Below are 16,380 nucleotides of genomic sequence, written 5' to 3'. Positions count from 1 at the left end.
AATAGGGACCATCACTTAAAGAAGAACTCAGGACTTTGGAGCGATATACATATAGGTCTCGACCCAGCTCCACTGAAATCAGTGAGACTTTTAGTATTGATTTTAGTGGGAAGATGATCATGGCCATAGTTAATTGTATCAACATGCCACCTTTGATGTTAACATTTTTTGCCATTTTCTGCCCAATACCCTACAGAAAATTATTCTGAAGGTGGTGGCAATCCAACTCCAGCTTCATGTATAGGAGCCACTGCTTAAAATCAGTGAATAGAAGTTAATGCCTCTTGCTGAATGAGGAAGGAGATAGACTAGATGCCATAACAGGGCTTTTCTATCTCCAGTTGTATGGTCCTACGAAAAAGTGTGGCATCATTCTCTTTTCAGAAGCAATAAAGCCTAGCGGACACAGTGGCACCTATCCAGTTATTGTCACTTCAATTCCCATATAAATTACACTCAGAATGTAATTACTCAACTAGCAATGTCACATTAACATTTCATTAGAGATTGAAAATAAAGTCAAATTAGCAACATAACAGTGTGCAGTTGCCTTGAAGCAATAATTTGGTGACAAAGAGATGAATTATGCTGATACAGGAAACAGAAATGAGTCAAATGGTTAGTTGGCACTTTAGATGAATGTGAACTGGCCCTGTTCATCATATCAGACACTGCCCTAGCTTAGGGATGGGCTAGAATAGTAATTTTAAAAAAAGAAACATTCAACAATTTGGTAGATGGTATGTCAGAAATATGTGCACATACTTCGTTTGAAGTAGGAGCCAAAGATCAGAAACTGTAAAAGGGCTCTAAAGGCAGATTTTTGCTTTACAGATAAGTTTGGTACAGAGATGATTAAGTAAACTGGCTGCTTTTTTGATGGCGCTGCATGTTAAAATAAAGTACTAATAGTTGGAAGATCATACATGGATTTCCAAATCTGCTATGTATCTGCTTTATTTAAAGCTAAAGAACTTTAAATAAAGTCCTGCTCAGTCTTTTGTTGTCTGCTATAGAATCCAGATTGTAGGATATAGTGAACAGTGTCCTTCCAGCTGAGGAAAGCTGACTACTGCTCCAATTTCTCAGCAGGGAGCTAGTGTTTCATCATGCATTAGGCATATTACACTGTTGTCTAAATAGGCAAGCCACTATTTAGGCCATATGGCAGCTTTCATCAGCTGAAGGAGGAAAGAGAATCACAGCAATCTAAATGTTTTGGACAGACAATTTAATCTTTTCATTTTTTGTTAGGTGAAATGGACAGGATATTAGCATGCTGGTGTTATTTCTTTTTTTATATTCTAAATGCATCAAGAAATGACGAAACTATTACCAATGGGGCTTTAATGCTTAACAGAGGAGGTTTCTGCTACTCAACTTTATGGCAATTATTTGCAAGCCAAAGATTTTCCCTCCCTACTAGTCAAAGACTGGATAAAGGATTCAGTCATCAACTTTCCTACTTCACCGTTCACAGAACTGGAAATACAATTTCACACTCTTGAGTCCATTGTAAACTTTATCCACTATTATTCTTCTAGTTCAGAAGTCAGTGGGAATTAGATTTTCACTCAGCTATATCCAAAACAGAAAGTGAGAGAAAATGTTTTATATGATAAGGTTTGGTTTTTTCAATGTTGCGCTTCAGTATTTCTGCCTCTTTTTTTTTTTTTACTTCCCTGCAAACCTCGAGTAGGACCTACCTTTTAATGTCATCAATTTTTCACTGGGGCATAAACTGTAAAACCATGAAAGATTCTGTAGTTTGCTTTAGGTCTTTTTGTATAGACCATACACTATAGTGTCAGTCGTGAGTATCCAGATTACAATTTGAATGTAGCTGAGGCAGTCTAAATGAGTACTGGTTTCCATTATCTACAAAAGTAACTATATGCTGTGCTCTGCAGCTGTTCAGATTTTTGATTCATGAACAGCTGGCAGCAAAACTGAACTTGATGTTGCGAAATTATCTTGACATTTCTGTTGTGATAAATGAAATATATCCCTCCCAATCCAGTGTTATAAGAGTCAGTAGGAATCAAAGGACCATGAATCACTTGCATGTCAACAAAATTTAAAATGCAAACACATCTCAAAGAGATGTATTTTTACAGAAAAGAAAAGAAATTTTAAAAGAAAGGGAAAGGAATGCAATACTGCTATCTTCCAAAACCAGGTTTTTTGTCAGGAAGGTTATCAACATTGGAGCATGTTGGAATACATATGAGGAGTTGTGAAAGTTTTATCTTAATAGAGGTGCAGTTCATCAGGGAAAGCCTGGAATTTGTCAAGTGCTTTGTATTATTATTATTATGATTATTAAAAGGGACGCTGGCCATTATCAATTATAATTAAGGATGTAAAACAATTTCCATTCTATCCTCATTTTGAGACACCCATAACTTTCTGAATATTCTATCTAAATCTAATTTACATTTCACCATTTATGCTGCTTCCTTATTTTGTGTAATTCACTCAACTTAAACAATGAAAACAGCCCAGTAATTTTTAATTTTGTTTTTGGTCTTTTTCTGGTCAGTTGCACTTTTTGATTCTCATGCGTGAGTTTTGTAGTGCGTTCATTGTCTGATTTCTCTTTGTTTTTTAAAGCCAAAAATGTTACATTTAGGTGCCAAGAGTTAGGAACTTAAATTTATAGTTAGGTGTCTAAGTAAGTGACCTGTATTTTTGGAGATGTAGAGCAACCATATCTGACTTTGCTCCCAGTGTTCACAGATTCTTTTGTTGATGCCATGCTCAATATCTCTCAAAACCAGGCCACTTAGTTAGATGTCTTAAGGATAGCTTCAATCTTAGGAATGCTAGCTTGAAAATTTTGTCTTTAGATTGTAAACTCCTCAGGCAATGACTTTGTTTTTCTGCATTTTGTACAAGGTTGAGCACAAATATTAAAATACTGCTAATAAATAATATTAATTATAAATAAAATTATTCTAATTGAAATCAAACATCTCATGAAAACATTTCTGTTTATATTCAATTTTCTTAAATTCTTCTTATACACAATGTAAGGGCCTCCTCGCTTAACGAGGTTCAAACTGCAAAATTCAGATCTGGATCCTGAACACTCAAAAGTTTGGATCTGAGTTTTCTTTTGGTCCACTCTAAAGATAGGTGTCACTTGCAAAATCCAATTCTGAGCCCTCTCTTATCCCCAAACTGTTGAGGTGTTCTGATCTTCATTGTGTCCACTACTAAAAACTATTTTTAAATACCACTTCTAGCATGATTTGTATATGTGTGCATAGAAGTGACGGCCATAATTTGGGCTGAAGAACATTTGATGTTTATACACTATCAATCTTTAAGATTTGATCTAGTGTGGAACAAAAATCCTTAAAAAAATCAACTGCATATTTCTGACAACGGCCTGACCTCCATATCCTCTTCCAATAACACAAAGAAGTTACCTGAAAAAAATTACATAAAGTTACTATTTCTGGTCCCACGTGTAATGAGTTCCATTTAAAAAAAAAGAAAGCAAAATATGGTATACAATATCACACACAATACAGTGACTAGTCCAAATCAGTCAGGTCAACTCAATTGCTGTATAGTTTGTTTAAAATTGGAAATATATTATCAGAAATTCAGCCCAATGTAGCTCAATTGAAAACTATATTTATATGCATAAGTTGGTATGAGGACAAAGAATGTCATCAAGAAAAGCATATAAGCATGTGTTTATCTTTAAGTATGTTCATAGTTCTGCTGACTTAAATGGATCTACTTATGTGTTTAAAGTTAGGCATGTGCTTAAATGTTATGCTGGATTGGGGTGTATACCCTGAAAGCATTAATTCTCCAATGCCTTGAAATTTATATAGTAATTTGCCACTTGTGTAAAGTGGGTGCGAAATCCTGTCACATCACCCTGCAGAGGTGTATATGACAAGGTGCAAATCAGTGGATAACCAGGTCCTTAAATTGCAATTTCTTCCTGAGTTTAGAGGTATATTATACTATGATTGCTTATAAGTACCCCAGTAAAAATGTGCTACCTACAGGGCACCAAGAAAAACAAGAGTGACAAAATATAATCTAAAGTGACTCAATATTTCCTGTGGTATTATTTTCCACTGCACTGACCTAAAATATACTGACAGTTACGCTTCTGAAATGGGGAAGAAGTTTATAAATAATACGTAGATCAAAACAGTTTTGCCTAATTGGTCTTCACCAGGCTGAAGTGAACAGAAGATACAATTTATAAGATGTTCAAATATGGAAGGATTACTGTTAAAAAGATAGTCAATAACATAATAAAATTAAATATAAAAACCCCACAGTGTGCTATGAGATACATAGACAACAGTGTTATTGTAAACAACCAGGGGAGAAAGTAAGATGCCATAAATATGTTAATGAATAGTCCATTTTAAGAAAATTAAAATGTCAGCAGGCACAAAAATCTGCTTTATTTATACTGGTAATACCCCAATAAGGTTGTCCAACAGAGTTAGTGGCATTTCTCTAACTTTGAATAAATTGCACAAAATATATTTTGTCTTCTCTCACGAAGCTAGGAACTTGTTCACTGGATACTTAAACTTTGAGCCAGCCCTTCATAAAAATCCGGTATGCACCTCTTTCTGTTAGTCTTATGTCTAGTCCCTGGAAGTTCTCAGAATAAGATGACAGCAAACTGAGATTTTGAGCAATTTATGACCCAATAAAAGGTAAAGTTCACAATCTTGGCTATGTGGCCAGTGGAGAACCTGAGAAAATAGAAAAGAGGTGTGGAAGGATCAATGTAGGAGAGGAATTGGAAAGATACAGCTGAATATGTGTCTTAATCAAGACACAATTAGTGAACACTTGAACATTTGAAATTTAAGATCCTTTCCAGCTGCAGACACAGAGGACATCATTATGGAACCCTAAAGGGTTAAAATTATTAATAATGTTCCCTGTCAAATGATGTATAGATATGTATCAGACTGCATTCTTTCTTATATCAGTAATTAGAAACTATTTAATGAAGAAATAATTAAAAAGAAACTATAGAGCTAGTGGCTTTGGTTTGAGGTTTTATAGCAATTGGTCAGTATTTGATTCCCCTGGGTTCAAAAAGCAGATCTGTAAAAAGGACTATAGTTGCTTGGAATGTGCTTCCTGGGATTTGAATAAAGGACAGATTTATATAGACATAGGTGAGGAACCAGACGGAGAGGACATCAGCTAGAGGCAGATGGCTTGGGGACATAAGGTCTGATCCTGCTTCAGTGAGAGTTTTGCCAGTGATTTCAGTAAGAGAAGGATCAGGACAATGGTGAGAAAACAGCCATTTGTCCATAAGCAAGAAAGCAAATAAAACAACAACAGAGCACTGAACTGGCTCAGAAGTATCTGTTCTAGTAGGTATTACTTAAGAGGCTATGACTAGAAAAGTGTGCTTGAGCTCTCTCTTTCCTAATCCAGAAACATAGATCCCCATCCAGCACATAATTTAAGCATAAAGTTAAAGTTAGGCACATGCTTAAGTGTTAGCCCTGGTCCAGCATGGCACATAAACATATGCCTAACTTTATGCTTAAGTGATGTATTAGATTAGGGTTATATAACAAGATTCTTTCCAGTAATTACATATTATCCACCATAACCACAAATCCTTTTCAGAATCACTGCTTCCCAGGATAGAGTATCCCATCTTGTAAATATGGCCTATATTCTTCATTACTAGATATATAAATTTGCATTTAGTAGCATCAAAACACATATTTCTTTGCTTGCACTGAGTTTACCAAACAATCCCAATGGATCTAAATCAGTGACCTGTCCTTTTCATTATTTACTATTTCCCCAATTTTTGGTCCATCGGCAAACTTTATCAGTGATAACAGCAAAGAGTCCTGTGGCACCTTATAAACTAACAGTTGTATTAGAGCATGAGCTTTTGTGGGTGAATACCCACTTCATCGGATGCAATGGTGATGATTTTAATGTTTTCTTCCAAGTCATTGATGAAAATATTAAATAATGCAGGGGCAGGAACCATTCCACCCAATCAATGACAATCCCCACATACAATTATATTTCAAGACCTATCAGTTAGCCAGTTTTTAATCAATTTAATAAGTTAATTTTATGTCATTCTATTTTTTTAATCAAAATATCAAGTGGTACCAAGTCAAATGCCTTTCTAAGTATGTTAAGAAAATGCTATTACTTCTATTAATCAGACTGGTAATTGAGGCAAAAAATGATATCAAGTTAGTCTGACAGAATCTATTTTCCATAAACCCATGTTGATTTGCATTAATTACGTTACCCTCCTTTAATTCTTTATTAATCAAGTCCCGTATCAGCCACTCCATTACTTTGCCCAGGATCAACATCAGGCTGACAGGCCTAAAATTACCTGGTTAATTACTTGGGCTATTGCATTAACCCTTTTTAAAAATTGGCACAATATTATACTGGACATCTGTTGGAAAATAACACAGCAGGGCGCAGATTATACAACAAGTTAGAGATTTTTTTTTTTATTTCAGAAGGTGGAGAAAACTACTAGGGGAGAGGCTGTTATAGATTTGATTTTAAGAAATAGGAAGGAACTGGTTGAAAATTTAAAATGGAAGGCAGCTTGGGTGAAAGTGATCATGAAATGATAGAATTCATGATTCTAAGGAATGGTAGGAGGGAAAACAGCACAATAAAGATAATAGATTTCAAGAAGACAAACTTTAACAAACTCAGGGAATTGGTAGGTGAGATCCCATTGAAGCAAGTCTAAGGGGAAAACCAGTTCAATAAATTTGGCAATTTTTCAAGAAGACATTATTAAGGGCACAAGAGCAAACTATCCCAATACGTAGGCAAGAGACCACCTTGGCTTCACCAGGAGATCTTCAGTGATCTGAAACTCAAAAAAGAGTCCCACAAAAAGTGCAAATAAGGTCAAATTCTGAAGCATGTAGGGATAATATTAGAAAGGCTAAGGCACAAAATGAGATTAAAGTAAGACAAGGTGGGCCCATTACTCAATAACAATAACAGAAAATGTGGAAGTGGCAGTAGTGCTAAATGACTTTTTTGTTTCAGTGTTCACTAAAGAGTTTAGTAGCAATTGGACACCTACCATAGAGAACATAAGCTAGAAAAGTTAGATGTCTTCAAATTGCCATGCTTTGATGAAAAACATCATAGAATAAACGAGGACGTGACTGAAGAGATATCAGAGCCATTAACGATTAGAACATAAGAACAGCCATACTGGGTCCAACCAGTGGTCCACCTAGCCCACTATGCTGTCTTTTGACAGTGGCCAATGTCAGATCCTTCAGAGGGAATGAACAGAACAGGTAGTTATCAAATGATCAATCCCCTGTCACCTATTCTCAGAGGCTAGGAATTATCCTCCATAAGCTTATCTAGTTCTCTTTTAACCCTTTTATAGTTTTGGCCTTCACAACATCCTTTGGAAAAGAGTTCCATAGTTGACTGCATTATGTGAAGAAATATTTTCTTTTGTTTGTTTTAAACCAGATGCCTATTAATTTCATTTGTGTTATGTGGAGTAAATATCACTTCTTTATTGACTTTGTCCACACCAGTCATGGTTTTATAGACCTCTATCATATCTCCCCTTAGTCCTCTCTTTTCCAAGCTGAAAAGTCCAAGTTTTTAATCTCTTATCTTCGAAAAGTTATGGGAGAGATTCCAGAGGACTGGAAAACAGCTAATATAGTGCTTCTATAAAAAAGGGGAATAAGGACTACCCAGGGAATTACAGACCAGTCATCTTAACTTTAGCACCCAGAAAGAAAATGGAGCAAATAATTAAATAATCAATTTGCAAACACCAAGAAGATAATAAGGTGATAAGTAACAGTCAGCATGGATTTGTCAAGAACAAATTGTGTCAAATTTACCTAATGGCTTTCTTTGACAGAGTAACAAGCCTTGTGGATAGTAGGAAAGCAGTAGATGTGGTATATCTTGGCTTTTGATACTGTCTCGTATGACCTTCTCATAAACAACTAGGGAAACATAACCTAGATGGAGCTACTATAAGGTGGCTGCATAACTAGTTGAAAAAAACGTTCCCAGAGAGTAGTTATCAACGGTTCACAGTCAAGCTGGAATGGCATTTCAAGTTGGGTCCCACAGGAACCAGTCAGGATCCAGTTTTGTTCAATATCTTCATCAATGATTTATATAACGGCATAGAGAGTACACTTATAAAGTTTGCGGATGATACCAAGCTGGGACGGAGAGGGGGAGTTGCACGTGCTTTGGGGGACAGAATTAAAATTCAAAATGATCTGGACAAACTGGAGAAATAGTCTGACGTAAATAGGCTGAGATACAATAAGGACAAATGCAAAGTACACATAAAAAATGAGAAATGACTGCCTAAGTAGAAGTACAGAGGAAAGGGATCTAGGGGCCATTGTGGAGCTAAATATGAGCCAACAGTGCAACACTGTTGCAAAAAATGCACACGTCATTCTCCGATTTATTAGCAGGAGTGTTGTAAGCAAGACACAAGAAGTACTTCTTCCGCTCTAGTCTATGCTGATACAGCCTCAACTGGAGTATTGTGTCCACTTCTGGGAGCCACATTTCAGGAAAGATGTGGACAAACTGGAGAAAGTCCCAAGGAAGAGCAACAAAAATCATTAAAGGTCTAAAAAATGTGAACTATGAGGAAAGATTGAAAACAATTGGCTTGTTTAGTCAAGGGTGACCAGATAGCAAGCGTACAAAATCGGGACGGTGGGGGGTGGTAATAGGCGCCTATATAAGAAAAAGCCTCCAAAATCAGGAATGACCCTATAAAATCGGGACATCTGGTCACCCTAGTTTAGTCTGAAGAAGAGACGAGTGAGGGAGGACATGAAAACAGTTTTCAAGTACATAAAAGTTTGTTACATGGAGGAGGGAAAAAAAATGTTCTCCTCCAAAGTTCAACAGAAGTGATATATTGCCTTGGGAGACTGCAGAATCTCCATAACTGAGTTTTTAAAATGTGAGCCAAATATATTTCCCCTTAACTTTATTCTCAGAAACATCTAAATCCTTTTGCTGAAACTTTTTTAAAAAATACTGAACCTCAGGCAGACACCAAGTATGGAAAATTTCATCCCAACTGGCTGAAGTTTGGCAAAGTTATAAGCAAGTGAAAACAGAGTCTTTTAATGGGGAAAATGTCAGAAAGCCTTAATTGTAGACATCACTTTCAGCTCCATCTATAATAATTTTTACAGCCATTGATACAGGACAGAACTTTGAGTTTCCTTTGTTTAAGTTTTGTGTTTGTAACTTGGTTCACCTTTTTTTGACACACAGCAGGATGTTGGTGTTTCCCTTTTAGGGTATAAGTCGTATTCTGGACTTTCACGATATGATACTGTATTGTCCTTGGGAATGCTGCTGTAATTAGTCAACACAGCATACAGACATGCCTTTTTGCTCTTTTGGTTGAGAAGAAGTGTTTTTGACATTTTCAGACTACAGCTCCTGGCCAATCAACTCTCAGGATCAGGAAATCTTTGGTGCACTGCCTAAGCCTAAAGGAGACCAAGGTTGCTTGACTTCTTCATCCTTCAACCTTTTCTTTCTCCTCAATCTCCACTCTGTAGCAAATACAATTTTGTGTCAAGCACATGATAGGATAAGTACATGATTCCTTTATTTAATGGATACTGCAAGCACTGGTATAAATCACCTGGAAAGGGCTACTGTGGAGCGACAAGGCCTGCTGGTCAGGACAGTAGGAGAGGTTTCAGCATACTTCTGTAAATGAAACTGGTTAAAGAACTACATGCCCCAGTTCAAACAAGAACTGAGCTAAGTTCACAGCTCTGAGCTTTTCATTTCTGTACATCTAAATGTCACTTGTTAGGCTTTAAATGCAATTAACCAATTCTGAAAGGCTTTTGACATAATTTTTCAGTGCTTCATGGGATTCAGCTAAAATTAATACAAAAACTAACTAGCTATGAGCCAGACCTGCAACTCCAGTAGCAGCTATTGACAGTTCCAGGTGCTCCGCACTTCTGAAAATCAGACCTATTGCTTCTCTTAGTAGAAGATTCCTATTCTATTGCATTAGAATATCTTATCACAGCTGATATATTTTCATGCTGGTCAGATATTATATGTAAAAAGGTGTATCTTCATCTGTATGTAAATATTTCATATACTTTCAGTTAAACGGAAATCGGATTTTCATTAGGGTTACCAGTGAATTGAATTAAATTGGACCAAAATTTATGCTTAGTTCTTTTTAACTTACATCTAACAGGGAGCTGTCTAGTCCATTAGATATTCCAGTCTATGACAGCACATACTTGAACTCTAATCATTGCTGATTGTTAAAAATTAGTGTAAGAGCACTAATACCAGTCTGAAAGCTCCAGGGAGGATATCAGAAGAATCTCACATATTAATGGTTCTTTATCAACTCTCTAACTTTTTTATACATTGGAGTTTATCATGTCGATATACTTTCACATAGGTGTCCAAAAACCCACAACTCCCTTTAAAGTAGATGAATTATGCTTATTTTACCTTAGAAATATTTCAGTCTGTTAAAAATTACTTTGCAAATTATTGCTTTCCTTAGTAAGATACAGCACCTTACCTAAGAGTGCTCTTAATTCAATGTCACTTTGAAATCAGACAGTTTAATTGAGAATATTACTTTAGGAAATATCTGAGAAAGCTACCAGCTGTAGAGATAACCTATCACTGAAATGAGAAGCAGTCTCTTAAGTGTATCATTCAAAAATACTGAAAGCACTATTCTCTGCCATAAGAATTCTCTAGGCCACAAATGCTCACCAGACACTTTCTAATATCTCTATATGTCTGACATTTGAACGTGTTTTGTTCTAGCACATTCACCCCAAAAGTTCTCATACATTTCCTTATTACTCACCTCCAAAGTAAGAGCCATCTGTCAGCTTCATCTCCTTACTGGATTTAGTGATGACACCAGCGACCCCGTGTTGAATGAAATACATCTTTTTACCCACAGCCCCTTCTCGGATAATATAATCGCCGGGTTGGAACACCTCAAAGCGAAGCTTGCTCAGCATGGCTGTCACGAAATTGGGGTCTGCATTAGCGAAAAGAGGCATTGTGGCAACCAGCTTGCGACAGTTGAAATTGACTATCTCCTAAATGGTAGGGAAACATAATGAGAGTAATAGTCAGCAAACAGACATTCTAGAGTGGGTATGTAAAACAAAAATAAACAAAACAAAAAGAGTGTACACAATAAGACAAAACTTTTTTTCAGTAGAAATTCTGTGTGTTTATTAGACATAACTCTTTTAGTTTGTGGCTCGTTTCTAGTCATTTTCATTCCTGTTGCTACTAAAATGGTAAATGAAACAAAAAAAAAACCAAACCAAACTAACAAAAACCAAAACAACCCCTCAGACTTCCCCACTCCACATAAGAAACCACACCACTATTTCTATATCACTGAGGTGAAAGTTAAGTTCTTCGTGGGTCTCCTTGTAACTTATTTATTCTCCTTGGCTTTTAAGAAAAATGATGGACAAACAGACACTACATATGAATTACAGCCACTGAAAACTCTGTAAAAAGGGCACAGCTTGCAAAAGAAGATGGAACGAATCCTCTGCTGGCAGAACTCCAATAAATTGAGTGGAGTTATACCAGCAGAAAATGTGAACTCTTATTTTTGACATTTATATCAATGATATCTATACAACTGCAGCAGCTTTAGGGGTAACACAAATGCACATTATGGACTTCTTCTAAAGCCCATTGAAGTCAATGGAAAGATGCCTTTGGATCAGGAACCATCAGATCTGAACTTACAGTAACTAAACATAAGAGTTATAGGCCGCAATCCTGCAAAGAAATCCATACAAGTGGACCTTTGCATCCACATAGTAACTTGTTGAATTCATGGGACTCCATGAGGGTTTTAAGGGTCCAAGGTAGCAAACCAATTAGCATTATCAGGACCATTGGCAGGCATTACATCCAAAGGAGAATACTACAAGATTAAATACGCTACCTGTTTTAAATTTAAAAGTGTGTCATTCCTGAAAGTGATTTGTAAGATAAATCTTGCAGACCTTACTTTGTCTTACATTAAAAAAATCCCTTGGACAATATATTCGATTCCATGCACAGGGTTTACAAGCTAACACACTGAAGAACATTTCATGAGATTGATTGGTATTGGACATGAAGAGGGATTCCAACAGGACACGGCCCATTGGGTACAGTTAGCAACCAATGTATTAAATGTTTGACAAAATGTTATATATGATCATCTGTATATCAGTGCACAACTGCATTAAAACACAAAAACATGCAAACAGTGGTACTATTTATATCATGCCAATTGTCCTAGAAAGCTCAATGTTACTTCAGTAACAGCAGTGTATCCTAGGCATTCACTACAGCAAGTACAAGGAGGTTTATAGGTAATGCAGCAAATACTGAGGTAACGTCATCTAGGAAACTTTTAAGGGTTCCCACTAGATGGCGCCAATCACAAAGACTGCCTTAGGTTTTACTAGATTTGTTACTTGCTGACCAACGAAGCATATGTGTGGCACAAGAGTGAAGAGAGAAAATCCAAACTAAAGAATGGATCCTCCAACATGAAAACAATGAAACTGGAAGAAGAGCACAAGGCAAAATAAGTGTCCTAGTGGCAGGAAGTTATTATTCCCATCAATTTCTTACTCCTCACTAAAAGAAGACCAGGGCAAATGTACTTGCTTCTCCTACATCTGGGACAGAGTTATGACATCTTAGGACACTCACTCAGGAGAATGTCACTATGTAATAACAAGGTGAAAATAGTAGGGTCTCTAAGGACAAGGGGACTTTGCCTCTTCAGAAGGAGAACTATAGTCATTCCCTTTGACCTTGGTCTCAACAATTCAATAGTTCTGTACTTAGCTCTAAGCTATGTATGCTTTTCCTTCAGCTTCTTCTTCTTTTGGTTGGGGAGAGCAGGTGACAAACAAAAATTACACGATAACAGAGGTGGGAGAAAGAGGGGCAGGGATAGCTCAGTGGTTTGAACATCAGCCTGCTAAACCCAGGCTTGTGAACTCAATCCTTGAGGGGGCCATTTAGGGATCTGGGGCAAAATCAGTACTTGGTCCTACTTGTGAAGGCAGGGGGCTGGACTCAATGACCTTTCAGGGTCCCTTCCAGTTGCAGATAGATATATCTCCATATATAACACAAAGAATGGCTAGAGACTGCAGCTTTGGCTCAGGAAGTGTTGAGACAGTGAGTGAAGAATAAGATATGCATCAACTTGTGCAAAAAGTAAAGCTCTAAGAGGTGCAAAATGGGTATAATAGGCACAAAAAGGCAGATGGTGAAATCCTGATGTCAATTATAAGCCTCAGATAGACTTCAATGGGGCCAGTATTTCACTTTTATTTGCAAGCTCTTCTTTAAACAATGGAGAGAAAATAAAGACAGTTTCCTTTACTCAGTTTTCTTTCTTTCTTATTGTCTTAGCTCCCAACCCATGAGTCAGGCTCCCTTACAAGGCATAAGCCCACTGCATAGGGAGGGGCATAGTGATTCTTGCTGATGTGACTGCTGGAGCCAATTAAAGGCAATGGTAGTGTAGAAAATAAATAGAAGGAACATCTCATCTCCAAAAACTAACCCTTTCCCTGTATTTACTCTGATTGGCTCCCATGAAACCAGTGGTAGGAAGAGAGAATAGCCGCAGAGGAAACAGGACAGATTGAAGAAGAGACGACTGAGGGTTGGGGCAATTGCCTTGCTCCTTCTCAAAATACAAAATCATTGCTTATCTTTGGCAGAAGCCAGAGCAACATTAAGGCATATGTCCCAGTCCTAAGGCCTTAGCTCCTGGACTCACATGACATCAGAATCTGAGATTTTATTTAAAAAAAAAAAGCCTCTAGCCCTTGTGTTTGCAAAGAAAAGCTAGAAAACATGAAGCGAGTGTAAACTGATGCTGTGATGTCCATGTGAGTCTGCAGACAGCCTGAAACAAGAGCTCTGAAAGATATGAACTGTCCAGTTCTTTTCCATGGGGGACTAGGAATCCAGAATAATTGATCTCAGGGGTCCTGCTGAGACTGCCCGTCAGAAGAGGGAGGAGAAGAGTGCAGTGACCCAGCCACTCAAGTGGATACACCCCATATGATGGGATAAGTATTGCAGGGAAAGCCCTGCTGCCTCTCCTGTCTCTCTGAGGGGTGAAGAGACACCTGCTTCTTCTCCCTACTGCCAATTCTTAGTGGGGATTAGGGGGTTCCTTGCTACTGTCACTTCCCTCTCTGGGAAGGGAGTACCCTGACATATCCATTCAGAGTTGGGGGTGGAGATATGGGAGGGACCTATGTCACAAGTGTGCCTGGGACATCAGATTGCCTTAATTTGGCTTTGGCTAAAGCCAGGGAGAAGACAATAGCTGGCAGTTCCTTGTTTACCTGTCCAATGATTTCAAGGTGCCTCCCATCGAGCCATTTGACCCCAGACTGTTTTCTGTTTCGGTAACAGCACTGATCTCTTCTGTAAGTGCAGGGATGGAGAGAAAGGAAAGCCACCAGGGAAAGAGGGAAAGTTGGGTTGTAAGAGAGCTAGAAGAGAGGTGTGGGAACTGGAAGGCCAGGAAAGTGAGAAGATAACAGCGAGCTGGTAGACAGGAAGGGAAGGGGAGACAGAAATGGATGGAACAGCAGGGAAAAAGAATGAAGATGGAACTCAGTGAGAGATATAAGGGATGAGAAATGAAAGAGAAAAAAAGGGAAAGACAGAAAGAAGAAGGATTGAGGGGAGAGAGAACAGGAGGAGAAATAAAAGTTAATTGTGAGAAGAGAGACTGTGATGTGGGATCTTCAGGGAAGGGGAGGAAAAACCTTGCAAAAAGGCAGGCTAGGGTAGGAAGAGAAAGACATTATGCGGCAGGGGAAGAGGAAATAAGAAAATTGGAAAGGGGATGGTGAGAAGGAGAGAATGGAGGTGATGGGTGAAATATGGAAATAACTCCAGAGCAAGACATAAAAGGATACCAGGGGGAGCTCATCCATCACACACAGAGCTTCCAACTCTAAAAGAGAGGGAACCACTGTCTACTTGGAAAATACATCTAACCATAGGTATAAGTCTTTCTCCTTCTCTGAAAATATTTTTCCTCATGAGAACTCATCTCTCTATCAACTTCTCTTTCTTGCTATGTATAAGTTATATCTAAACCCGTGTGTACACGCTCTCTCTCTCTCTCTCTCTCTCTCTCTCTCTCTCTCACACACACACACACACACACACACACACACACACACACACACACACACACACACAGAGTTGTGTAAGGCTGTCTTGTGGTTGCTTTGATTTATACAACCACTGCTGTGATAATTTCAGTCATTATTGTTCTAGTGAATGCATTCATTTTACAAGTTTTTATTTCCATACGAGCTTAAGCTAAAATACAAAATTCCCTTATTTAAAATGTGAGAAGGTGGAAAATTACCAGAAAGGGAGAAAGAAAAGCATGAAGACTGAGCAACAAAATGACATTTTTAAGTGCTTTGTTTTTCCTTAAATTGTTCTTTTATTTAGATCTGTCAAGATGACTAATATAGATTTTTTTTTGTTGGTCTTAATCACAAGTCATGCAGTAACCTGAAGTTCTTGTATATCATATTACATCTTGTATTAACTGGCCAAATAGAAACGAGTAATATTATGGATGTGGGTTTTATCTAATTGGAAAAGCACTATCAGAAATAGTAAGAACAAACTAAAGGAACAATACTCAGTCCTGAATTCTGTACACAGAAAAATTTCTCACAGAAGTTTTTCCCACGTAGGTTCTTCAGGATAGGACCCAGACTGTGCTACATGATATGGTACCATCAGGATAAAGCTTCTTGCTCCTCCCCTCCACACCAAAAAACTACCCTACTGAGTGAATTCTTAGGGAGAAAATATTTGTAAAGTGGTTAAAGAGAAATCAGCATAGAGACATTCTCAGGATGAGATCTAAATGGGATGAGCACTGATTTACAGACTGCCCTATTACACCTTGGATTCCCTGACAGTTTTGTTCAACCTTTGTTGAAATCATCAGATCTACTCGCTCTGTATGACTTCAATACGCCTGAAGATGATTGATGACCTTTCCAAAGGGCAGTGGTTGCTATGACAACCATGGGACTGTCAGTTTGTTTGGGCCCAGCACATGAAGCTGGTCAGATTCTACATCTTGGTTGTGGTTTGGTGGTGAGAGGAAGATGTACACCAGTGCTCAGTGGATGGAGAACTTCCTTAAGAAGACAAGGAGGACATAAGGAGTTGTTCCATGTGGAGCGTAGAGCTGGCATATCTCACTTTACATCACTTGTGCCCCCTGGT

The 16,380-nt window shown here is 37.8% G+C and overlaps 1 protein-coding gene across 1 annotated transcript in view; it reads right to left on the bottom strand.

Annotated features, from left to right (window-relative positions):
- The window catches only part of HCN1 (hyperpolarization activated cyclic nucleotide gated potassium channel 1), a 302,768-nt gene that overhangs the window by 16,649 nt on the left and 269,739 nt on the right, over positions 1 to 16,380 (bottom strand). The window contains exon 6 of the mRNA XM_030567585.1: positions 10,913 to 11,153. Within this exon, the coding sequence (XP_030423445.1) occupies positions 10,913 to 11,153 (241 nt within the window). The remainder of the gene's footprint in view (positions 1 to 10,912; positions 11,154 to 16,380) is intronic.

Source organism: Gopherus evgoodei, chromosome 6, assembly GCF_007399415.2.
Source record: "Gopherus evgoodei ecotype Sinaloan lineage chromosome 6, rGopEvg1_v1.p, whole genome shotgun sequence".
Taxonomy (NCBI): domain Eukaryota; kingdom Metazoa; phylum Chordata; order Testudines; family Testudinidae; genus Gopherus; species Gopherus evgoodei.
Note: the sequence above shows the minus strand (reverse complement) of the source record. Positions and strands in the feature narration are given on the sequence as shown.